Here is a 25506-nt window from a genome sequence, read left to right as displayed (position 1 = left end):
TTATTTTAACCTGTTGCCTTCATTTTTAATTTCTTCAGCTATAAAAACACGGACTTTACTCTGTGAAATCATGGCACGGTGGCTTCACTTGTTATTCAGCAATGTGGTTCTTTATTATTAGTAGTTGTAGCCATTGCAGCGTGAATGTCGTCTCAGCTGTCACTGCGGGAGAATGTGTTAGCGTGAACGTGCATCTTCTATGCCAGTTTTAGTTGGTGCAACAGGTGTAAATATATTTATCATAAAGTTTGATGTTGCTAAGCCAAGCACAGGGCTTACACCCAACTTTTTACATCTAGAAGTAGTTCAGAAGTTGTCATCAGATTGGTTGGATTCTACAGGATTTCTGCATCCTCCTCCATAAGAAAATGTTTATGAATTTAACATGTAAATGAAGCATTCTGGTGCACTCTGACAACAAAATAAAGGAAAAAGACAACATATGCTTCAAGTGAAAAAAACACATTTATACCACAAACGTTTTGGACAGTGCAACTCTCTTGTCATCAGTGTTCATACTTCTCTTTGTGAGCAGTGGAGTAATTTATTTTTGCAAATTTTGATCTTCACATTAGAGTATGCATGCTATCAACAAACTAGGAAACAAAAGCTGCATCTGAAGTGGCATTACACAGACTGTTTAATGAAGCTGAGGTACCAGAAATGCACTTACACCACAACATTTCAAATGCATAAATAATTTTACAATATGTTTTAAATAATTTTGAACATACAAGTTAAAAATGTTGGGGAAAATGCATTACTTTTAAATATGAACCCAAACCACCAGTAGATGGCGGTAAATGACTGTTTTAATGAGTGAGTCATTAGTCATTCATTCAAATGGCTGATTTATTCAAAAACGAGGCAAGTGACTACTGTCTTTATGAATGGGTTACTGAATCATTGACTCACTTGATTCATTCAAACACGTGGATTCATTCAGTAATGAAACACCGCTGTGTTGCTCGGAGACACAAAACAGTTCTGCTGTGGCTTTGATTGACACTTTGTCAGCTAACTTGAGCAAAAACAGTCAATACTGTATTACAAATTGCGAAATTTGTGTCAGCTTAAGTCACAATGAAGAACTTCCACGCCGACAACATATGGATGTGTGCGTAAGTGTGCCGTCAAAACGGACCGGCTGTGAGATGAGGTGTGTTCGTTTTGAACACAAATCGCGGTGCTTTGATGTCATACAGCAATCGGTCTACGAGTCAAACCGAGAAAGAGATTTTGGTTGAACACATTCCTGTCTCCGAGCTTGCAATTTCGCTCCCTCTCTCTCTCTCACTCTGCTCAGACAGACTTTTCAATGTGAATTTTCATGTGGACTTCAAGACTTTCTTATCCATTGAAAATATGTCCACACTGTTGGCAGGTGAAAGAGCTCTCTCCAGTATGAACTCTCATGTTGGAATTGAAGTTTTAGCTTGTTGTTAGCGAGGAAGACTTTTCATTCCGTGAGCAACTAATTGATTTTTCTTCAGTTTTGAAATCAGTGTTTCTCATTTTGATCTTTTTCCTGTTTTATTCAGTAATTGATATTCCACTTTCAGTGCCATGAGATCTGTGGTGAAAAGAGAAAAACAACACCAGTTTGGCATAAAGCAACAGACATCAATACATGACATGAAAAGCATCAAATCCAAACACATGTATGCTAAATCTTATACCAACTAAAGTATTGACATAGGTGTAACCTCTAATCTCAGAACCTCGTCAATATTTTATGTCTTTGCTTTCTTTAGGACAATTCCCAAATACAGCTCCAATCAAAATTATTCCTGACCTGCAAGACAAAAAAAAAAAATTCATGACGACAATTCAAAAGTATCAGTAAACTATTAGATAAAGTCCTTTTCAGGGGTCTGAGCACAGTTCGCATGATTTTGGCCCATATGTGAACACTCCAGAAAATCTGTCACTGTTCATAATGGCTGAATAGAAATTATTCGCTCACACCATAACCACTTCCAAACTGTGTAAGAGAGGCGCAGCTGTGCGCCCGACTATTTTAAACTCTTTGATACATTTTTACAAGTAAACATTCCAGCGGGGGTTAAACTACACTCTCTTTAAAGTCTATTGTGTTTAAACAGTCAAAAACACCCATGGCTTGCATACGAGTAAGAAAACCTCTCAGGGTTCCCTGAGAAGGGAACGAGACACTGTGTTCTCTAGCGGTCACTGTGGGGAACGCCTTCGGCGTGATCGGTGTCTGAAGCATACATCTAAACACGAAAATAACATTGACCGGTGATAGCCTATGATGCCATTACCGGTCCAACCACAGTATAGAAGGGCAACAGAAGAACATGTCATCCGCTTCTTCGTCTGAAGCTTGCATCTGAAGCATGGCGAAGCTTCTAGAGGGCGCAGTGTCTCGTTCACTTCTCAGGGAACCGTAGTTACACATGTAACCTGAGACATTCCCTTCCGAGGGAACATCGAACTGCATCCTCTAGCGGTCACTGTGGGGAATGGTATACCCACGCTGCCATACTGAGAGGAGTGCATGCAAAGCACCAAGGCAAGCAATAAGTACCAATTCTACCAAAGCTATAGGAGTTGCCCCAAGGACACCTTGACGGCTGTCAATGACATTAACCCTTTCAGCCAAAGGCCTGAGCTGCATACCCCAATAACTTACCTGTTAAGGGCTGGACCTGGAATGCCTGAACCCAGGGCAGAGCTTGAAGGCTTGGAATCAGAAACAAAGAGATTCTTTTAAGGGTATACGGCTAAGCATCTAGGACAATAAACTAGACTGGTCTGTCACCCAGGGGGCTACCGCCAGCTCTGTATGAGCTTGCGCAAAGGAACTGACTCGACAGGACCTTGGTAGCAAACACCCTGCTCAGGAAGGTATCACACCAAGGATACATAAGTAGAGTGGGGCCCAAGGTGAAAACCGGGGACTGAGCCAACTCTGAGAAAGGGTATGAGGCTGGCAGCGCATAACCTGTAAAGTGTGCAGGATGCTTAGCGTCCACAATTTGGAAAATTGTGGACGCTAAAATCCACAATTTAGAAAGTGCACAGAAGCTCAGTGTGTGTACTTACCATAACATGGATTCTAGAAACACTGTTACTAGGTGAAGACCTCGTCATCTAGATGGCAATCGGGACAAGACCACGGGAACCAAATAAGTCTTCTGCACAAACTGCTGGTTCATCTGGCCAGGGGAGAACTGGCCCCACGACTGAGCCTGATTTCTCCTAAGGTTTTTTTCTCCATTCTGTCACCAATGGAGTTTTGGTTCCTTGCTGCTGTCACCTCTGGCTTGCTTAGATGGGGGCACTTAATTTCCAGCATTATCGTCGATTTGTGCACCCAGTAAGGAGTTGGGGGTTCGGTGCCTTACTCAAGGGTCTCACCTCAGTCGTGGTATTGAAGGTGGATAGAGCGCTGGTTATTCACTCACCCCACCGACAATTCCTCCCGGACCTGAGACTCAAACCTGCGGGTTTCGGGTTACAAATACGACTCCCTATCCATTAGGCCACGACTGCCCCCAAAAACAAATTCAGGGGAGAGCGCGAACGCAGTCCCCCTACTACCACAAATTATGCAGTCGAGATTCCCACATTTGGGAAATTTGCAGGGGTCAGCACGGCCGGAGTGCAATGACCAAGCCTCGCCCTGGGTGAACCAATTTCTTGATCATGATGTCTCCCCTGCCAGGTAATATGCATCGTTCAGAGGCAAGATGAAAAGAAAATGCCATCTAAACTTTTCTAAAGACAGTCAGGTCCCCTCAGAGATACATTCATATAAACTCCTCTCGGCTGTCGGGCTGAGGCAGGCCCTCATAGCTCAAACTGGGAGCGATTGGGTCATAGCTAGCCCTCGCAGTGAGGGGAGCACTTCCTAGCTCGACCAGAAGGCAGTGCTAGATTAGAAGGAGTGAAGCCACTCAACGCCTCAGCGACAGGAGCTCTAACTCAGAGAATGTGCATGATGGTTGAGTGGATGACTCAAATCTCAGGAGGCCCCTCGGGGCGAGACACGAGTAATACATCCTGGCTGGGGCAGCTTCTCGAAGCAAACACCCAGTCAGGACATCAGGGAGGACGTCACAAAGCATTACACTTCAAAAATGCTCAACCTGAATGGAGGACCCGTGTGTCCTGAGAGTGCAGTGCAATACTGGAGACCTGAAGACCAAGGAGGCTCCCGCAGAAGCCTAGCGACTTGGCTGCATCATCCAGCAAGCATGAGGCAGAAGATGGAGGGCTATCCAGCCTGGCTACAGTACCGACGGGTGAGACCATCACCACAGTTGGTCGACAGCGAGAGGTTCTGACTTCAGCAGGGGAGGTGCTCGCAGATGTCCTAACCCTGTAATAATGTGAGGTACAAAAACCGGTCCAAGTGATGCTTCAGAGAAAAACAAGTTAGTGAGTCCACGTAAAATTAGCAGTAGAGAGATTAAATGAATCATACTCATCCATCACGGCTTTCATGCATGACTCAAGCTCAAGGATATATTCTGAAGGTGAAGTCCGAAGAACACTTGGGCCCGGACCATCAGTAGGTAGATCTATGAGACATAGAAACTAACCAAAAACATCATAGGTCCAACATGAAAGACTGCAATGCAAGCGCAGGAGGCTCCTACCTAACCTCGATCAGGTGGAGGGTATGGTGGCTTCAGGGGAATTAATGGGAGGAAGATGAGAGCAGATGTTAATACCCTCAGAGGGAAGCGAGCAAATGTTTCAGGTTTTACTCTGATCTGGACGAAGGTGTTGAGAACGCCTCGTCTGGATCACCTCCCTTAAGTCTTGCTTCTAGCTCCAGAGAGCATGATACTCTACCACACCCAACAAGCTGTCTCCTCATGAGTCGAGTATGTAGAAATAAGCAATGAATGCAATCAGCACATTCAACTCCCTCGAGAAATGTGCTTACTCTTCACCACGCACACAACTCGCAAGTCCTGTGAAACTGCAGGTATCACAGCAAAGCCTCTGGAGAGAGAACATGCACTCCTAGTCGTGCTTCGCTTACCGCTAACATAAACAAACAGTCAGTGAAGAGGATGTGGCATTCTTCCGGCGCCCTTTTATATTGTGACCGCGCCAGTAATGATGTCATATGCTGTTGCCGGCCAATGTTATTGCCGTGTTTCGATGTATGCTTCAGACACAGGTCTTGCTGAAAGTATTCCCCATAGCGACCGCAAGAGGACGCAGTTCTGTCGTCCCTCAGAAGGGAACTCAAGATTTGCTTTGCTTCTGGAAGTCTTTCCACAGTGATGGCACATACAGGTACACTGCAAAAAAATGGCTTATCTTACTTAGTATTTTTGTCTTGTTTCTAGTCAAAATATCTAAAAACTACTTTTATACTTTTACTAGATAAGCAAAATGTCTCGTTTCCAGAGAAAAAACAACAAAATTAAGTGCATTTTGCTTAAAACAACTAAAATTATCTGCCAGTTTACTTACACCACTGGCAGATAATTTGACTAGTTTTAAGCTAAATGCACTTAATTTAGTTTTTAGTAAATCTTCAAGGTTACCTTTTCGGTTGAAACTTCTCTCCAGCGTGAGATCTCATGTGCCTGTTAAGGTATCCTTTATGAGTGAAACTCTTTCCACACTGTTGGCAGGTAAAAAATCTCTCCATAGTGTGAATTTGCCTGTGGGCATAAAGGTTTCGTTTTTGCTTGAAACTTTTTTTACATAGATGGCAGGGAAAGGGTTTCTTTCCAGTGTGAACTCTCATGTGGTAATTAAGGTTTCCTTTTCTTTTGAAACTTCTTCCACATTGTTTGCAGTTGAAAGGTTTCTCTCTAGTGTGCATTCTCATGTGAGCGTCAAGGTTTACATGTTGACTAAAACTCTTTCCACACCATTGGCAGGTGAAAGGCTTCTCTCCAGTGTGAACTCTCATGTGGACTTTGAGGTTTCCAGGATTACTGAAACTCTTTCCACACTGAGGGCACGTGTAAGGCTTCTCTCCAGTGTGAATTCTCATGTGCATGTTAAGTTTTCCTTTATGAGTGAAACTGTTTCCACACTGTTGGCAGGTAAAAAGGCTCTCCGTAGTGTGAATTTTCATGTGGGATTCAAGGAATCGTTTTTGAGTGAAAATCTTTCCACACTGAGGGCACGTGTAAAGCTTTTCTCCAGTGTGAATTTTCATGTGAATATTAAGGTTTTGTTGTCGCTTGAAAGTTTTTCTACATAGTTGGCAGATGAAGGGTTTTTCTCCAGTGTGAACTCTCATGTGGACTTTAAGGTTTCCAGGTTGACTGAAACTCATTCCACACTGAGAACATGTGTAAGGCTTCTCTCCTGTGTGAGTTCTCATGTGCCTGTTAAGCCCTCCTTTATGAGTGAAACTGTTTCCACACTGTTGGCAGGTAAAAAGGCTCTCCATAGTGTGAATTCTCCTGTGGACGTCAAGGTTTCCACTTTGATTGGAACTCTTTCCACACTGAGGGGATCTGTTAGGCTTCTTTCTATTGTGAATTCTCATGTGCCTGTTAAGGTTTCCTTGATGACTGAAACTCTTTCCACACTGAAAGCAAGTGAAATAACTCCTAGTTCCTGTCCTTTGAGCTCTTTTTCGTGTGGAAGTATTTTCAGACTGCAAGGAACAAAAAGATTTTTCTCTGGTTATAAAATCATGAAGATTCTCATACTGATCTGCCTCTTCAGATTCATTCAGTACTTCCTGCTCCTCTTTCAGCGCCATCAGGTCTAAGGCGGAAAAACAAACAAATTTTTTTTGTATTATTATTTGTTGTAAATGTAATTTATTCATAAGCTACATTCTCGTCACTGTTTTATGAAGTGAAGTGACATAATGTCAAGTATGGTGACCCATACTCGGAATTCGTGCTCTGCATTTAACCCATCCAAAGTGCACACACACACACACACACAGCAGTGAACACACACCCACCATGAACACACACCCGGAGCAGTGGGCAGCATTTATGCTGCGGCGCCCGGGGAGCAGTTGGGGGTTCGGTGCCTTGCTCAAGGGCACCGCAGTCGTGGTATTGAGGGTGGAGAGAGCGCTGGACATTCACCCCCACCTACAATCCCTGCCGGACCTGAGACTTGAACCCACAACCTTTGGATTACGAGTCCAACTCTCTAACCATTAGGCCACGACTTCGTAGTTTTATGAGCACTAACATAAGCATATCTGTGGTATTTGCCCCATTAAATTGATTTCCAGGGCCTTTTTTTTTATTTTTATGTCATCTTTCATATCAAATTCTGAAATTTTACCAATAACGTAAGTTAGAATATAAAAGACAACAAAATGCCTTTACCAATGAAATGAAATGAGTGTCAACATGAGCAGATCTACTCTAAAATGTAACACTTCGTTCATTACACTTGAATCGTGAGTGCCGTAATAGTTCTTGCTTAATTGTGTAGGGACACTTTTTGCACCTAATCATTTGGGCGACATTTTTGCCCCAATCTCCCATTTATTTCTGACCCTGGTGCCAGCCAACATTATAAGTCCTGCTAGGGGTGTGCAATGTTGACAAAAAAAATCTTGATATTTTCTTGGTTTTTATCAATAACGATAATTAGACAATATTTTGCTGAGAGTGTTATTATGCTGGTATCTTAAGGATTGCTGTGGACAGCTGACTCTTAAAGTTTTTGATAATCTTCATATTCTGTGTGGTCAGTTAATAATAAGCATTTCTGTAGCGCTTTTCTAGGTTCTAGGTAAGTTCACAGCAGTGATAGAAATCAATCTTTTTTAAAGTTTAAATAGATTTTTACCTTTTACGGGCATTTTTTCAGAATCATTTAAACAGTTGATTCGTTCAGGAACTAAATGCTGCTCAGAGACGCAAAACTGTGCTATGGTGGCTATGTTTGGAATTATTTTGTTGTCGTCGAAATAGAGCAAAAACAGGTAATATGGTATTTAAAATGTAAGTCTCTTGTTTATTGAACTGTAGTAAAAAAAAAAAAAAATCGATGTAATCGTGCTGATTTTTGGAGAAGGAAATGGAACTCTTCTTGTGATATTGATTAACTATATGAAACGATTTTTGATATCGAGATTTGGTCTAGTTTGGTCTCCCTAGGGAAACACAGCTTAAATATGTTCAGCAGTTCACTTAATTTCCTTCAAGTTCAACTTCAGCAGAATCTTTCTTGTGATTTTAGTGCCAGTTTGTTCTCCTGCCCATTATTTACTGCAGTTGTTTCCAGGGAGCGATTTTTTTTTAAAACTCAGTAATTAATGCGTTTTAAAATGTAGCAAAGTACAATACTTCAAACAAAACATACTTAAGTAAAATGACAGATTTTTAAAAAGTACAAGTACACAAACACTTATCGCACAAGCGTGCGTTTCTGGTCTGATGCATTCGCATGCGTATGAATAGAAGTAAATGGAACGAAAGTGCAGTGTGACCGGCCCTTTATTGTTATAACTTGAAGGAACACTTCACGTTTTTTGAAAATGGGCTCATTTTCCAACTCCCCAAGAGTTAAACAGTTGAGTTTTACCGTTTTCGAATCCATTCAGCCGATCTCCGGGTCTGGCGGTAGCACTTTTAACGTAGCTTAGCATAGATCATTGAATCTGATTAGAACATTAGCATCTCGCTCAAAAATGACCAAAGAGTTTCGATAATTTTCCTATTTAAAGCTTGACTCTTCTGTAGTTACATCGTGTACTAAGACTGATGGAAAATTAAACGTTTTTCTAGGCACTATACTCTCATTCCGGCGTAATAATCAAGGAACTTTGCTGCCGTACCATGAGTGCAACAGGTGCAGTGATATTACACAGCACTTGAAAGTAGTCCCCAGCTATATCATAACTAGTTACCTTGCTGGGGACTACTTTCATTGCACCTCGTAATATCATTGCACCTGCTGCAAAAGTGCTACCGTCAGACCTGGAGCTCGGCTGAATGGAAAATGGTAAAACTCAACTGTTTAACTCTAGGGGGGTTGTAAAATGAGCCTATTTCCAAAAAAAGTGGATTTTTTTCTTTAAATGCATGATGTCATAACAAATGCACAATGTGAAAGCAGGATCTTCTCAGCTGCACTTGAAGGCAGTGTTAGTATTTGTCTGGTCATGTGATCTCAACATATCTGTCAACAAACCGCTTTAATTACTGCACTCATATAACCAACCTGTTTGTTCCTCAGTATCTTCATGTTTGACTCTGAATGCTTCTTCAATCTTCACGTCTTCTCTCTCCTCTTTAATAAACTCCATCTTTGTTTGTTCCTCAGTATCTTCATGTTTGACTCTGAATGTTTCTTCAATCTTCATGTCTTCACTCGCTTCTTTAATAAACTCCATCTTTGTTTGTTCCTCAGTATCTTCATGTTTGACTCTGAATGTTTCTTCAATCCTTATATCACTCTCATCTTTAATAAACTCCATCTTTATAACCGTGAGTCATGTGGATCTCAGTCGCTTCAGCAGGAGTTTTTCTGTTTGTCCTGTTTAAGATGTGAATAATTAATATTAAGTAAATTATTCTCAAAAATAAATGCAAATTAAATCTCTAGGTGCGTCTCAATCAGCTCCCTAGTTCAGAAGTCAGCACACTAGTGAGGGAGTCAGTCAGAGAGATGTTAATGGACTTACATGATCTGATTAAAACATAGAAATTACACAAAGTTGATGGTAAGTATTTATGATTTATCTTTGGTGTTCAATTATTTGTACACAATATAAAATAGATTACACTTTAATGAAAAGCTGTCACTGAACATGTTTGTGTTTGTTGTTCTCGATTCAAATCAATAAGTCATTTTACGAATGACTCGGTTCAGATGATTCGGATTTCTCAGATTATCTCTCTTCTTTCTCGTAACTTGAACGATGTACTTATTCACGATATAATAGGGAGTGAAATGAGACGCACCTTTTCTGTTATTAATATGATTTATAAGATCATTTACTCGCATAACGTTAAATAAAGTATGACAACGTTATATTTAAGATTGATTCGTTTATTTTTTGTAGTTTGTAAAATGTTCAAATTGACAACAGTTTGCATTGATTTAAAAACTTAAAACATCACAAACCTTCCTTCAGGTCTATCACAACAAATGCATGAGCCCGGCGCAGCTTTATGATGTCACATCGACAGAGCAAAATAAAAGTCCTGTTTACACGCGGGACTTTATTGCCTCTGGAAACATTTTGCTTATCTAGTAAAAGTATCTTGATTTAAGAATTTTGTGTGTAATTTATTATATGCATAATGCATTTCCACAGCTATTAGTATCGTAAATCTAGAATTTTTTTTAGATTTTCGTTTTTTATTAACGTACATTTACAACACTATACTTTGTGTTTTCCTACGTTGCCATTAAATTACATAAAACTAGTGTTTCTGCACAAAGGCTGAAGGAATGACATCTTCACTCTTGTGACTAATCAATATCTTATTTTTGTATGTTTGCATTTATTTATCTATTGGAAAACCTTACGAAAATTTACCATGGTTTTACAACAGTAACCATATGATTTAACTATAGTTTTGGTTGTAAAACCATAGCAACTACAAAAATTAACCATAGTTTAACTACAGTATTGACATTGAAATCATAGTAACTATACCATTAACCATGGTTTTACTACAGTAAAATTATAACCATAAACTCATAGTTTAACTGTGTTTTCTAGTTATTTTGCAGGTGATTGACATTCAAGTGTATTTATTCATATTTATATATACAATTAGACATTTCAACATTAATAAATGTGATTGTTATGATCTTAAATTTGTTTAATTCTTTTTAAAGGCTAAATGCATACCAGTTTCCACCCACACTATCATCCTGAAGAACCTTTTGATACTAAAATGGTTCTTTGTTTCAGAGTTTAGGGTTCTTTATTCTCACCTTTTTATTTTTCAAATCTGTAACTGTCAAAGCACCTCATTACTGATTTTCTGGAGCTCAACCATCCAACTACGCAGAATGTCAAGACACTCTCGGCAGGTAATTTTCTTTCTTAAAATATCTGTAAAGTTTAACTTTCAATTTGTTTTTCGATCAATCATGTCTTCTGTATTTAGTTTAACAGAACATGTGACCTGCTAGGTTTTAATAATACTTAGTTTTATGCATACACATACCCAGCCAAAAAAAACATTAAAGGGTTACTCCATCCCAAAATGAACATTTTGTCATTAATCACTTACAACCCCCTGTTGTTCCAAACCCATAAAAGCTTCGTTCGTCTTCAGAACACAGTTTAAGATATTTTGGATGAAAACCGGGAGGTTTGTGACGGTTCCATTGACTGCCAAGTAATGAACACTGTCAAGGCACAGAAAAGTATGAAAGACATCGTCAGAATACTCCATCTGCCATCAGTGGTTCAACTGTAATGTTATAAAGTGACGAGAATACTTTTTCTGTGCAAAGAAAACAAAAACAATGACTTAATTTAACGATTCGTCTCCTCTGCTTCAGCGTAGCGTCATTTTGGAGAAAAAAATTTCGTCCGCAAGCTGCGTACGATGTTCTGTGTCAGCTGCACGGATACATCTTCTATGTTTATTTATTTATTATATATATTTTGGAGAGTACTTCAGAATGTATTTGATGTAATCAGCATTGTTTACGTTCATGGGGAATGCTCGCGCATGAACGTATAAGCGTTGTTTACGCTTACGCGAAAGTGTGTGTATGCGTAGAGATAATCTCTAAAATGGCGTTAGACGTAACTCGGGGGAGAAGAATTTTTGAGTAAATTGTTATTTTTGTTTTCTTTGCGCAAAAAAGTATTCTTGTAGCGTTGCAAAACTGAGGTTGAGCCACTGATGTCATATGGACTGTTTTACCGATGTATTTGCTATGTTTCTGGACCTGGGAACATTACAGAAGCGTTGCTGTCTATGGGAGGGTCAGATAGCTCCCCGATCTCATCAAAAACATCTGAATTTGTGTTCTGAAAATGAACGAAGGTCTTACAGGTTTGGAACGACATGAGTAATTAATGACAGAATTTTCATTTTGGGGTGAACTAACCCTTTAAAAACAACATGACTTCTCACAAGTGAGGTAACAACAATAGCGCTGTTCATGAGGAAAATTAACTTAAAGTTTCACTATAACTAGAAACATAGCTGCCAAACACTTTTGAGAAACGCACAGACTCAGATAACGTTAATCTCGCTCTCTCATAACTTAGTTATTAACTGCATTAATCTGCTATCAATGGTTCAAACCTCCGTTACGGTTTAAAATGACGTTTTGTAATTAACAATGGAGGCGTTGGATGAGATGTGGAAGAAATAATCCTACACACAATAGCGTTTTAAGTACAAAAACCAGACAAATGCCTTGAAATAAATCATCTGATCGATGTCTTGAGGTGTGGTAAACATTGTATGAGCGGAATAATTGACTCTGGGACGATGAATTATTAGAAAATAATGCACAACGTGAAGCAAAGCGCACCGCAAATACTTACAACAAAACCAAATACAGGAACTCGCTGCAAATCCTCTCAACACAACCAAATACAAAAATGCGCTGCAAATAAAACAGACCACAACGGAAATTTTTCAAGGGGTCCCCAAAAAGTGATGAACCCGGCTGGGACCAGTTCAGTGGCGAGTTCTTTGTATATTTAAACATCCTGGTTGTATGATTCCTTGGTCTTTTGGATATTGTTAGCCTAAATATTCGGACAAATTACTCAATAAACTGTGAAACGTTATTTAAATGCTATGTTAGCTAGAGTTACTCTCAGAAGAACTGTAGGGAACAAGCAATTGAAACTACCTGTAGTTAACAAATAAATGAACTTAATGACGATGCTTAAAGTAAAACCTTATTGGAGGATACTAACAGTAGTTAGACAACTTTGTTTTTGAAGCTACAATTAGAGAAAATAGCTTTTCTCTGTCCCATTGATGTTTTTCTTAGGAGTCTTGAGCTATATTTCCACTTCATTTTTCCTCTGTTGTGAAACTGCAGAGAAAATGTCTATATCACAGGCATTTGCTTAGTTACAAGTTACATCTTTTAACACTTAGCAGTCACATTGTTCCTCTCCCAGGTTATGTATTATCCATATTGTTGGCTCGAATTGGCTGGACATATTGGATGCTTTTGTGGTTCCTGTGGTACCAACATTCAATTTTGGCACTTTTTCTACAGAATGGTAAGCTCTGCTCTAATCATCAACAAAAATACACCATGATAAACCCACAGGTGATTGTGATTATTTTGACTGATTAAAAGTAGTAAGCTTAAATGCCTGTCCAATGACAGTTGTTCTTTGTGCCTTATACTGCGGAGATGAAATACACTTTTCTAACTGTACCAAACAGTTCACCTTTCTTTCTTATTGTTACTGCCGATAAATTTTTATGTTTAAACGGGACATAACACACACATTTTAACCCAATCTCATGTTAATCTTGAGTACCTATAAATCCTTCTTATCTTCAAAGAGTCTTTAGTCAAGTCACGTTACTTTTATAGCGCTTTTTACAATGCAGATTGTCAAAGCAGCTTTACAGTATTACAAAAGGGAAATAGTTTGTCGAAGTAGTGTGCCATTCTCCTCTGGCCAGACGAGACCAGCAATTTAATTCTAGGTTGCAACAAAGTCAGATTGTGCAGAGGACTCGTCTGCTTCCCATTGTCTTGTCCCGATGGCTGTCTAAATGATGAGGTCTTCGGAGGGGATCTGTCTCTGGGGCTCATCTAGTTGTCCTGGTCTCTGCTGACATTCAGGGCTGTAGAGGTCATCTTTAGGTGCTGATCCACAATCTGATCTGGATATGGACTGGATCTGGTGGCTACGGTGACCTTGGAAAACAGAACCAGAAAACAGACTAATATTAGTGTAGATGCCATTCTTCTTACGATGTAACAAGTACATTGGGTGTAACGGGAAGTGTTTCCAGTTCCGGTTGACCTAATTAATGCAGCCTAATTAATGCCTTAATAGGTAATTAGCAAGATTTTAAAATGTATACGATGTTTAATAGGGAGCCAGTGCAGTGTTGACAGAACCGGGCTAATGAGGTCATACTTCCTGGTTCTAGTAAGAACTCTAGCTGCTGCATTTTGAACCAGCTGGATATTGTTTATTAAACGCACAGAGCAACCACCCAATAAACTTAAAGCATTACAATAATCTAATCTTGAGGTTATGAACACATGAATTAATATTTCTGCAATTGACATTGAGAGCATAGGTCGTCATTTAGATATATTTTTGAGATGGAAAAATGTGGTTTTACAAATGCTAGAAACTTGGCTTTCAAAGGAAAGATTGCTATCAAATAGCACACCTATCGCTAATGCTAACCTAATATTACGTAGTGGCTGTCTTTTTATATATATTTTTATTAGAATCTTAAATGATGATACAGGGCTGCCAACTCCTACGCATTTAGTGTAAGACAGAATTCACTAAATGCTACATGCCACATGTAGACATGATGTAAATAACATATTATATTTGCAGTTTATAGAGCTTCATTGATTGTAACGAAACATTGTGAGATTGTGATAAATTTAAACGAGTGACATCTCATTTAACCCTCATGTACTGTTCCGGGTCAATTTGACCCGTTTTGATTTTTGAGTTGTCAGAAATATCAGTTAACAGGTTTTTTTTTCTTGAAATTTTGTGACTTTTCCTCATTTAGAGTCATGAACATGCATGCAAAGTTTCAACATGCTGATGTGTTTTGACATGTCCAAAAAAAAATAATTGTTACGTTCGTACTATTCCCGGGTCAATTTTGACCCTACTCTATCAAAGGTGCAGAAATTCTTGTACACACTTTATCACCTCCCCGACTAGACTACTGAATCTCTCTTTACTATGGCCTGCCCATCAAGAGGATCAATAATCTTGGATACATTCTCAACTCTGCTGCTTAAGTTCTTATGGATTTGGATAATTTTAAGATTAAATAACAATAAAAGTTAATTTTTTTTAAATACATTTAGCCCTGTGATGGCCTGGCTATTTATCCTTGGTGCTTCCTTGCCTTCGGCCTGAGATATGAGATCGGCTCCAGCAGCCCGCAATCCTACAAGTGTGGAGCATGAAGCAATTCTTTGAAATACTTTCTCTAATATATACTGCAATTAACAAGAAAAAGGAAGAAAGACCAACTGTTTAGGATTGTTTATTATAGCAAATTAATTACAAAGGAAACAGTATGTACATGTAAGCTACTGGAAGCATGACAACGAATAAACTGTGCTGATAAACAAAATAAAAAGACCTGCGCATAACTAGAATATTATTTCCATGCTTTTCCTGATCATAAGTTTAAAGTTGCCTGGTATCCACAATCAGTAAATTTATCCAGATATTACAACATTCAATTGAAATTGACTACATAATAAGCTAAAATACACCTACAATCTACGAGAACAAGTCATTTTGTTCGGTTTATGCCAATTTATTTGTAATCTTCCAGTTACATTGTTGCTTTTCCCAGCAAGGTAAAAGTTTGAGTAATATTTTGATTCAAAGGAAATCAAAATGGAATTGCGTTGGAATTGAGTGACATAACTCAAAATTTGAGGGAATTGTACTTTGACTACAATTGAATTGTCTTCCAGAATGAATGCACAGATGATTATAGAAATGGCTCCTTTTCTAAACCTCTTCACACAATGAAAAATGGCAATTTCTTCTCAGAACGAGTTGGCAAATGATGCTTCATGCTGGGTTGACATGTCAAACTCTTTTCACACTGAAGACGCTTGTAAGGTCTCTCTCCAGTGTGAACTCTCATGGGAATCTGGAGGCTTCCTCCTTTTGTGAAACTCTTTCCATGATGGCAGAAGAAAGGCTTTTCTCAGATGTGAAGTTTAACATGATCCTGAAGGTGATTCATGTCTGTGAAACTATTTTCGCATTGATGACATTTAAAACTGTTTTCTGAGTGAATCTTCATGTGACTAATAAGGTTTAGATTATATCTGAAACTCTCTCCACACTGATCACATGTGAACGGATTCTCTCCAGTGTGAATTCTAATGTGAGTCTTTAGGTTTGTTTTGTTCGTGAAACTCTTCCCACACTGAGGGCAGATGAAAGACTTCTCTCCAGCGTGAAGTCTAATGTGGGCATTAAGGAGTTTTATCTGCGTAAATCTCCTTCCACACTGTTGACATTCAAATTGCCTCTCTCCAGTGTGAATTCTCATGTGAACCTGAAGGTTTCCTTTTAATCGGAAACTCTTTCCACACCGAGGGCAGGTGAATGGTTTCTCTCCAGTGTGAATTACCATGTGGGCATCAAGGGATCTTTTCTCTGTGAAACTCTTTCCACACTGAGAGCATGTGAATGGATTCTTTTCCATGTGAATAATCATGTGATTCTTAAGATATCTACTTCGTGTGAAACCCTTCTCACACAGTTTGCAGGTGAAAGGCTTCTCTCCAGTGTGAATTCTCATGTGAATTTTAAGTTGACTATTTTGTGTGAAACTATTTCCACACTGATTACAGGTGTATGGTTTCTGTCCAGTGTGTATTATCATGTGAGTCTTAAGCTCTGCATTTTGTCTGAAACTCTTCTCACAGAGTTGGCAGGTGAAAGGCTTCTCTCCAGTGTGAATCCTCATGTGGACATTAACTTGACTTTTGTGTGTAAAGCTCTTCCCACACAGTTTACAGGTGTATGGTTTCTCTCCAGTGTGAATTTTCATGTGAGCATTAAGGTTATATTTCCGTTTAAAACTCTTTCCACATTGAGGGCATGTTAATGGTTCCTTTTCAATGTGAGTTTTCATGTGGACTTTAAGGCATCTTTTTCGGTTGAAAACTTCTCCACACTGTTGGCAGGTGAAAGGCTTCTCTCCAGTGGGATTTCTCAAGTGGGAATTAAGGTTTGTAGTTTGTGTTTTTTGAGCTTTTTTTGGTGTGGAAGTCTTTTCATGTGAACTAATCGATTCTTCAGTTTTGAAATCATGTTTCTCATTTTGATCTTTCTCTTGTGTTTCATTCAATTCTTGACTCTCCCCTTTCAGTGCCACCAGATCTAAGGTGAAAAAAATAAATGAATACAAGTTAACACCAGTTTAATGGCACAAAGCAACAGATATCAAAACATTTAGACTGGTGCTGTCAATCAATTAAAAAAAAAAATAACTGTGAGACAAAATTTCACAATGAATCTCCAAATTAATGTAAAACAAGAAAGATTGTGTATTTAACATATGTGCTTTAATGGCATCTTTTATAAAGTTGTCTATTGTTAATGAAGACCAGTCTCATTGTTACAAATACTGCTACTGATCTGTCTATATTAAATGCATTTTCCTCCCAATTTTAGCCATTAATTATATACATTATTAATGTATAATCAAAAACCATTATTTGTTGCAATGTAACTCACTTTAAACCAAGATCGAGTGTTTGTAATAACTTCCTTTTGCGATCACGTGTGTATAATTTGGGCGGACGCGGTGCATCATAAAAGTAGCCCAAAAAACCGCAACCCACGGCTCTGTAATTTTTCCCGCAACTGTATTTTCAAAATAGCCCAATTGTGCGGGAAAACTGTGACCCTGGCAACTTCGCTGTACCTTTATCACATATGAGTATACATATCTCTCGCGCACTCTCTCCGTAATCACACAATCCCTGCGTCCTAATGTGCATACTATCCACCCTATCTGCCCTAAATAGTATTGAAAATGACTAATATCACATATATTTTAGGATGGATAGCATGCACATTGGGACGCAGGCAATGATTACTTTCCCAAAAGATTATTTTGCGTTAAAAAAATATTTACACGTTAAAAGTTTTAGATTAATCACATGCGTTAACGTGTTAACATTGACAGCCCTAATATATAATTAATTAGGACACTCATGGCATTCTTTAAGAATATCATTCATAAGGTGCCCGGGGGGGGCCGTCTTTGGTTCACTTAGGGTGCTTTCAGACCTGTAGATCGTTTGCTTTGTTCCGAAACAGGGATTCATTTGTTACATTGTTGCATTTTCTTCTTGGTTCAGTTCGCTTTCACACGGCAACATTGCAAAGCGTCCCAAACTGTGTTTATGCAAGTCACATGTGAGTAAAGCTGTCCTCTTATTGGTCAGAGTTCACTTGTTTACGTTCCTCTGCGTCATTCATCAAGATGGATTGACAAGTTTGCTCCGCGGGCTTATTGCGGCTTTATAGCGGTCCTGGCAAACGCAAAACCAATGTAGCTGTCATTTCTCTCTAATATATCTATCTATATATAATTAGATTTTCACATACATACATATATATATATATATATATATATATATATATAAAATGCAGTTACAGCCAGAGGGAATCGAGGCTTCGTCAGGACAGCATTCTTGTAATGCGCAGAGAACAGTAATTAATTACACAACATTTTAATATGAAGAGGTGCTCTTTGGTTTTCAACTGCAATAACAAATACTCTCACTAACAAAATTAAAGTTTCTCACAAATTCTCACTTGCGTTCACAAAATAATAATTTGTTACATTTATATAGCGCTTTTCTGGGTACTCAAAGCGCTTGACTGCTAGACACAAAAGACACTGACTGCTGCTTTTTATATAACATTTCCCGTTAGGAATTATGATACCGCTCCAGGGTTCGTTTGAAAGCGTGCCGAGACCACCTCTTCACGCTTGTTTGGTCCGCTTTTGGTGCGCACCCGAGTGCGATTGCTGCTTTCTCACCTGCCCAAACGAACCCCACCAAGAGGGAAAACGAACTGTAGTGCGATTCAACCGAACTAAATGAGGCAGGTGAGAAAGCAGCCTTAGTTTTGTCATGACCACAAGATATTAACTCGTGGGAATGTGATATTATGTCGTAGCCTCGAGATGTTATGTTGAGGGAACGATATTTTTCTTGTGGCCACAAGTTTAAAGCGTAAACAAACCTACATGACCATAGAAACCGGGATATCAGGGATTCATTATTTTATTTTGAATTAAGAAATTACATTAATTATTAAATTATTATATTTACCATAGGCTACCAGATTGTAGGCAATTGCACACGAATGTAACCAGCATTCGAATTATCACTAGCAGCCATATCACCCTGCATCTCAAGACTGGTTGCCCACTGAAGCTAAGCAGGGTTGAGCTGGTCAGTACCTGGATGGGAGACCTCCTGGGAAAACTAGGATGCTGCTGGAAGAGGTGTTAGTGAGGCCAGCAGGGGATGATCACCCTTCAGTCTGTGTGGGTCCTAACACCCCAGTATAGTGATGGGGACACTATACTGTAAAAAGCACCGTCCTTCGGATGAGACGTTAAACTGAGGTCCTGACTCTCTGTGGTCATTAAAAATCCCAAATTTGCCCATTGGCCTCTGACCATCATGGCCTCCTAACCATCACCACACTAGGAATTTATAGCTAATATTTATTTTTTTCCTGCAAATGAATAATTATTAATATTATAGCCTGCCTAGTGTTTCGTTGAGGAATAATTCACGTAGTTTCATTTGTAAATGAAAACACATCATTTATCATCACGCACTGGCATAAATAGCCTACAATCATAAAGTATTGGAATAACTGTCAGGTTTTTGCAGTATTTGCAAAATATATGGTAGCAAATAGCATAATTATACAGAACGTTAACTGGGTAAAGAGATACACAAATTGAAAGGGGAAATAATAAAATATTACATATGAAATAAATAAAAAAATATAGAAGTTAATATATCCTAATAATAGTAATAATATACAAATATTAAATGAAATGTTTAATGTTAATAAAAATGTTTTATCCATCTCTGATAATCCCGGTTTCTGTGGTCACGTAGGTTTGTTTATGCATTAAACTCCAGAAATGGATGTCGTTCCCTCAATATAACATCTCGAGGCCACGACATAATATCATGTTCCCACGAGTTAATGACATTCCCACGAGTTAATATGACATGGCCACGACAAAACTAAATGAACCGAAGAGGACCCTCCCAGGCACCGTACATTCATTTCTGTAGAGCTGGACATTTATATAAGGATTAAATGAGTGAGTTCAGCTTTGAGAATGAAACCAACCTGTTTGTTCCTCAGTATCTTCATGTTTGACTCTGAATGCTTCTTCAATCTTCATTTCTTCTCTCTCCTCTTTAATAAACTCCATCTTTATATTCTCGTGGATCTCAGTCGCTTCAGCAGGAGTGTTTCTGAGTTTGGACACTTTCTCCTGTTTAAGATCAGAAGAATTAACAGAAAGATTAAATCTCTGGACGTGTCTCAATCAGCTACCTAGTTCAGTAGTCAGCACACTAGTTCAGTAGTCAGCGCACTAGTTCAGTAGTCAGCGCACTAGTTCAGTAGTCAGCGCACTAGTTCAGTAGTCAGCGCACTAGTGAGGGAGTCAGCACACTAGTTCAGTAGTCAGCACACTAGTTCAGTAGTCAGCGCACTAGTTCAGTAGTCAGCGCACTAGTTCAGTAGTCAGCGCACTAGTTCAGTAGTCAGCGCACTAGTTCAGTAGTCAGCGCACTAGTTCAGTAGTCAGCGCACTAGTGAGGGAGTCAGCACACTAGTTCAGTAGTCAGCGCACTAGTGAGGGAGTCAGCACACTAGTTCAGTAGTCAGCACACTAGTTCAGTAGTCAGCGCACCAGTGAGGGAGTCAGCACACTAGTTCAGTAGTCAGCGCACTAGTTCAGTAGTCAGCGCACTAGTTCAGTAGTCAGCGCACCAGTGAGGGAGTCAGCACACTAGTTCAGTAGTCAGCGCACTAGTGAGGGAGTCAGCACACTAGTGAGGGAGTCAGCACACTAGTTCAGTAGTCAGCGCACCAGTGAGGGAGTCAGCACACTAGTTCAGTTGTCAGCGCACTAGTTCAGTAGTCAGCGCACTAGTTCAGTAGTCAGCGCACCAGTGAGGGAGTCAGCACACTGGTGAGGGAGTCAGTCAGAGAGAGAGTTAATGATTAAATTACCTACAAAAACAATCAAAACTAGCACTCGAATACTAAAGAGACACAAATTATCTAGAAGGTTCATATTTGTATTAATATCGCTAGTTAGTATTTGCTGAATTGCAGATTATATTTAATAATTACACTTTCATGAAAACATTTGCAGTTGTTTCGAGCAGCAGGTGATTCAAAACAGTGAATCATTTTGTGAATCATTTGATTCAGTGAAAAGATTCGTTTCTCATCACTAACGTTACTGGACAGTAACACAACTCGCTTAAGATCAAATACTTCACTATATAGGGACTGCAATGTTACTAGATACAGCATTAAAGTGTTACATTGGCTAACAAATTAATTTCACAGTTTTATAGACAATCCTCTAAACGAGTTTTATTGATTTAAACATTTTAAATGATTAAACTCACTCACCTTTCTTCAGCAGAATCACAGACGCGGAGCGCACGCAGCCTGATGACGTCACATCAGCAGACCAAAATAAAAGTCCTTTTCTTCTTCTTCTTTGTTGTTTTACTGGCGGTCGGCATCCAACATTAAGGCGCATTACCGCCACCTGGGGCCCGTTTCAATAAGGAGGTTCAACCAACTCTGAGTTTAAACATGAACTCAGTTGACTTACTCTGAGACAGGAAACTCTTGAGTTTTCGGTTACAAAACAGCTGAACGGAGTTAGTTTACTCAACTCTGAATAGGTTGACTCTGAGTTAAGCGTGTGCACCATGACTATGAAAAGTCATGATCAGCGGAGCGCCGAAATTACGATTTACCATGGCAACAGCTCCCGCCAAAAAGACATCAGCGTGCGTACTTCCGTCAATGCATAACTTTAATTCTTAATAACTGCCAATAACTTAATAACTTTTATAATATCAGAGGTGAAAACTATAAATTATTGAACTAAAATTCATTTTAATGGTATCTCATGATCACAAAAAAAAAAAAAAAAGACAGAAAAAAGAAACAAGAACGTGGCAGCAGCTAAAAATGAAGTATAAAAACACAATTAAATCAAGGTAAAGCTTTAAACATGAAAGGTTCATGGGTGTGGGCTACATGACTTTTGACATTAAATATCATTCAGTGTCTATTTCAATGCGCTGCAGCTTTTTTCACATAATTAAATATTCTCTAATCCAACCTGTTACATTTCTTAATTACAGTAATAAAATTAACTACTGACTTGTCGACAGCAAGAAGGTAGAGGCTCCCAAAAAGGGGGGAGAACCTGCACCTGCACCACTGACAGATGAAGAGGAGATGGTCAAGTATTGGAAGATTTCTAAAATCCAAAAGTAACTTATAAAAATAACTTTTTCGTTTGTATTAGGAAATAAAGATGACCAAAAAATTGTGACTAATTTGTTTATTTAACAGCTGTGGTGGTGGTTATGGCTTATACTACCCTTCCATCTGGCATCCTTCCATTCCATAAAGTAATCGGTTTAATTTTCAGAAGGGGTGATGGTGGGGATATGCTTCTCATCAGTGCATCCAAGCTTCCACACTGGAAGTCCTGAAGGAAATTTAGATTATTGGGTTACTTCCAGACGTCACAGAATGATGTTATCAAGTGAACATCATTTATCAGATCAGCCTCATTTAAACCAATTGTTATACCACTGACCTACAGTCCTGTGAAACCCCTCTTTGACGGATTTGTGCCCAGGAAAAAATAGTCAAAATGGGTGTGAGAGGGATGCACACTTTCCTTAGAATCTGCATACAGCGGACCTATAATGTGCTCTGCATCTCCGATGTTTTAAAGTGCATTTTTCTTATTTTGCAAATTATCTTCCAATAGGGTAAGAAATTAAAAGTATTCTTGTTTCCGTTTGCATTAAGATTATTTTTCTTACCCTATGGCGGACAATTTTACTTGTTTTATGTAAAAGGCACTTAAAAGGAAAATCCCCCAGGAAAAAAAGACTAAATATAGACAATTATATAAGATGCATATTAAGAATTTTTTTATATTTGTACTTGAAATAAGACAAAAATACTTAGTAAGAAAATCTATTTTGCAGCGTGAATGAATGAATAAGGTATTTAAACTTCGCTAACACTATAACAAAGGGGGAGGAGACCGAAAGAAACTCTGGGTTTACAGAAGAAAACCTGCTCCCGACCAGGTTAGGTTCACAGAGTAAGTTACTACGGTAACTGACTCAGAATATAAGTTACCTCTCTTTCAGAAACGGGCTTGACTTACCCTGCTTTCTCGGGTTTGACAAACCTCCCATTTTGAAACCGAAAACCCAGAGTTTCCCTGATTTCAGGGTTAACATACTCAGAGTTTTCACTTAACCTCCTTTCTGAAACGGGCCCCTGCTATACTGGAGTGTGGGCCTGAGTCAGATAACACACACAAACCAACAAAAACAAGAAAATCTCTTTTATATGCTGTTAATTAGGCCAGTTCTTCTCAAATAATTTAATAAACTTTTATTGTTATGACCATTAAGTATATTTAATGCTAATTTCTAAAGAACTTTGCTTCCTAATTCCTTTCTTTAATATTTCTCTTTCTGTGATGTACTTTTGACATAGTATGTGTTCTACTGATTCCTCCTCTTGATCACATAAGCCAGTTGGATGTTTCCCTATTAGACATGTTTTATTTAAACCTGTGTGCCCCATTCTCAATCGTGTAATTATACCTTCTGTCTTGTTATTTCCTTTACATACCCTCCTACATCCTACTTTCGCCTAAATTCTACAATAAAGTCTACCTGTTACTTCCCTATCCCAATTATATTGCCATTCCTTTATTCTATTATTATTAACTATTACTTTTGCTTCTGATGTACTATATAGGATTTCCATAATCTCATCTAGTTTACATGCCTCCTTAGCTAAAACATCTGCAGCTTCGTTCCCTTTAATTCCTACGTGTGCCGGAATCCACATGAATACTATTATCACATTTACTCTCTAAAGTCTAAATAATGTTTCATATATGCAATCCTGCCTGTTCTTTGATGAGATCGACTTAATTGAAATCAATGTTGAACTGAAGCTGAACATATAATTACTTTCTTCATGCCACTTTCCTCTATCCAGTACAGGGCTGCAATTATAGCCATCAACTCTACTGTATATATTGCCAAGTGATCTGTAGTTCTATTCTTCATTGAAATACCTAATTCTGGTACAAAAACACCAAAACCTGTCTTTCCTGTAACCATCTGTGTACACTGTAGTATATTCATTATATATTGTCATAATTCTATCTTCTATTATCCCTGACATATTAGCAATATTCCTATACTCCCGGCTACTGTCAAGTAAATCCAAATCAACCAAAACTAAAGGAAATAACCATGGTGGGGTTACCCTCTCATCACTGGGCATCACTGGGATTCCACTTCGCTGGTTTGAATCCTATCTCACTGGTAGATCTTTCAGGGTGGCCTGGGGAGGGGAGGTATCCAAACCACATCAACTGGTCACTGGAGTTCCTCAGGGATCGGTTCTTGTTCCCCTCTTCTTCTCCACATACACTACATCACTGGGTCCCATCATACATGCACATGGCTTCTCCTATCACTGCTACGCTGATGACACACAGCTCTATCTCTCTTTTCAACCAGATGACCCAACGGTAGCTGCATGGATCTCAGGCTGCCTGGCGGACATCTCGGCATGGATGAAAGAACATCACCTACAGCTCAACCTGGCAAAGACGGAGCTTCTTTAAAGCAAATTAAAGCAAAAGGAGCCCCTACCAAGTATTGAGTACATATACAGTAAATTAACATACTTTCCAGAAGGCCAACAATTCACTAAAAATGTTTTTGTTATTGGTCTTATGAAGTATTCTAATTTGTTGAGATAGTGAATTGGTGGGTTTTTGTTAAATGTGAGCCTAAATCATCATAATTAAAAGAACCAAAGACTTAAACTACTTCAGTCTGTGTGCATTGAATTTATTTAATACACGAGTTTCACAATTTGAGTTGAATTACTGAAATAAATGAACTTTTCCACGACATTCTAATTTATTGAGATGCACCTGTGATATTAAAGTACAGCTTGTTAGAAAAGTATGTAAATATGGTTCTCTCTTTGACATTTATGTAAATATTTGACCTTTGTTTGGACTGTTCAAGTGTTGTCTGCCTGTCATGCTAATAGGTCTGTTTGGTCTTGTCTGAGTTGTAATCCTGATGGGGTACAAGTGTTGAAAGTTTGGCATAGGTGCAAATTGAGAGAACAGTCATCATGGATTTTGAGGCTAGAAACTTAAAACAGAGGACGAAAATAGTGTCACTGGATATATTCACAATGTTTCTGTTGTGAAAATAGTGGCATTAAAGAAGAACAAATAAAATCATTCAGATCAGCCGAGAGGATTTCCACGATGTTGCTGTATTCAGTGTGGAGAAGCACAACTTGTTTCTGCAAGCGCAAAACTGCAGGACTCCAGTTAGGTTGAGCTGCCCGTTGTATTATCTCATTTTCTTACGTCGTTCTAGTCAAGGTGTCGATGTATTGTGCAGAAGAAAGACAGATGTGGCTGTGGTCAGTGACATGACGTTTCCTTACAAAGAGCCTCCTTCTAAGTCTAATCGGTCAGTGGCTGA

The 25506-nt window shown here is 38.9% G+C and overlaps 1 protein-coding gene and 2 long non-coding RNA genes across 3 annotated transcripts in view; all 3 read right to left on the bottom strand.

The window, feature by feature from the left end:
- LOC306858963 overlaps nt 1-25506 on the bottom strand; it is a 1377007-nt gene that overhangs the window by 890348 nt on the left and 461153 nt on the right. The window lies entirely within an intron of this gene.
- Nucleotides 4111-9406, bottom strand: LOC306858207 (uncharacterized protein; the record flags this gene model as incomplete). The annotated part of the gene is made up of 4 exons (XM_079398630.1): nt 4111-4348; nt 5088-5285; nt 5535-6720; nt 9151-9406. The coding sequence occupies 4 exons, from the start codon at nt 9404-9406 to the stop codon at nt 4111-4113; spliced, it is 1878 nt and encodes a 625-aa protein (XP_079254756.1).
- LOC306858837 lies at nt 15128-21389 on the bottom strand. The gene is made up of 3 exons (XR_013783236.1): nt 21335-21389; nt 20030-20177; nt 15128-17011 (listed from the first exon to the last, which is right to left on the bottom strand). It is a non-coding gene; the product is annotated as an uncharacterized lncRNA (long non-coding RNA).

Source organism: Barbus barbus (assembly GCF_936440315.1).
Source record: "Barbus barbus genome assembly, chromosome: 39".
Taxonomy (NCBI): domain Eukaryota; kingdom Metazoa; phylum Chordata; class Actinopteri; order Cypriniformes; family Cyprinidae; genus Barbus; species Barbus barbus.
The sequence above is the reverse complement of the archived record's forward strand: the minus strand, read 5'-3'. Positions and strand labels throughout refer to the sequence as shown.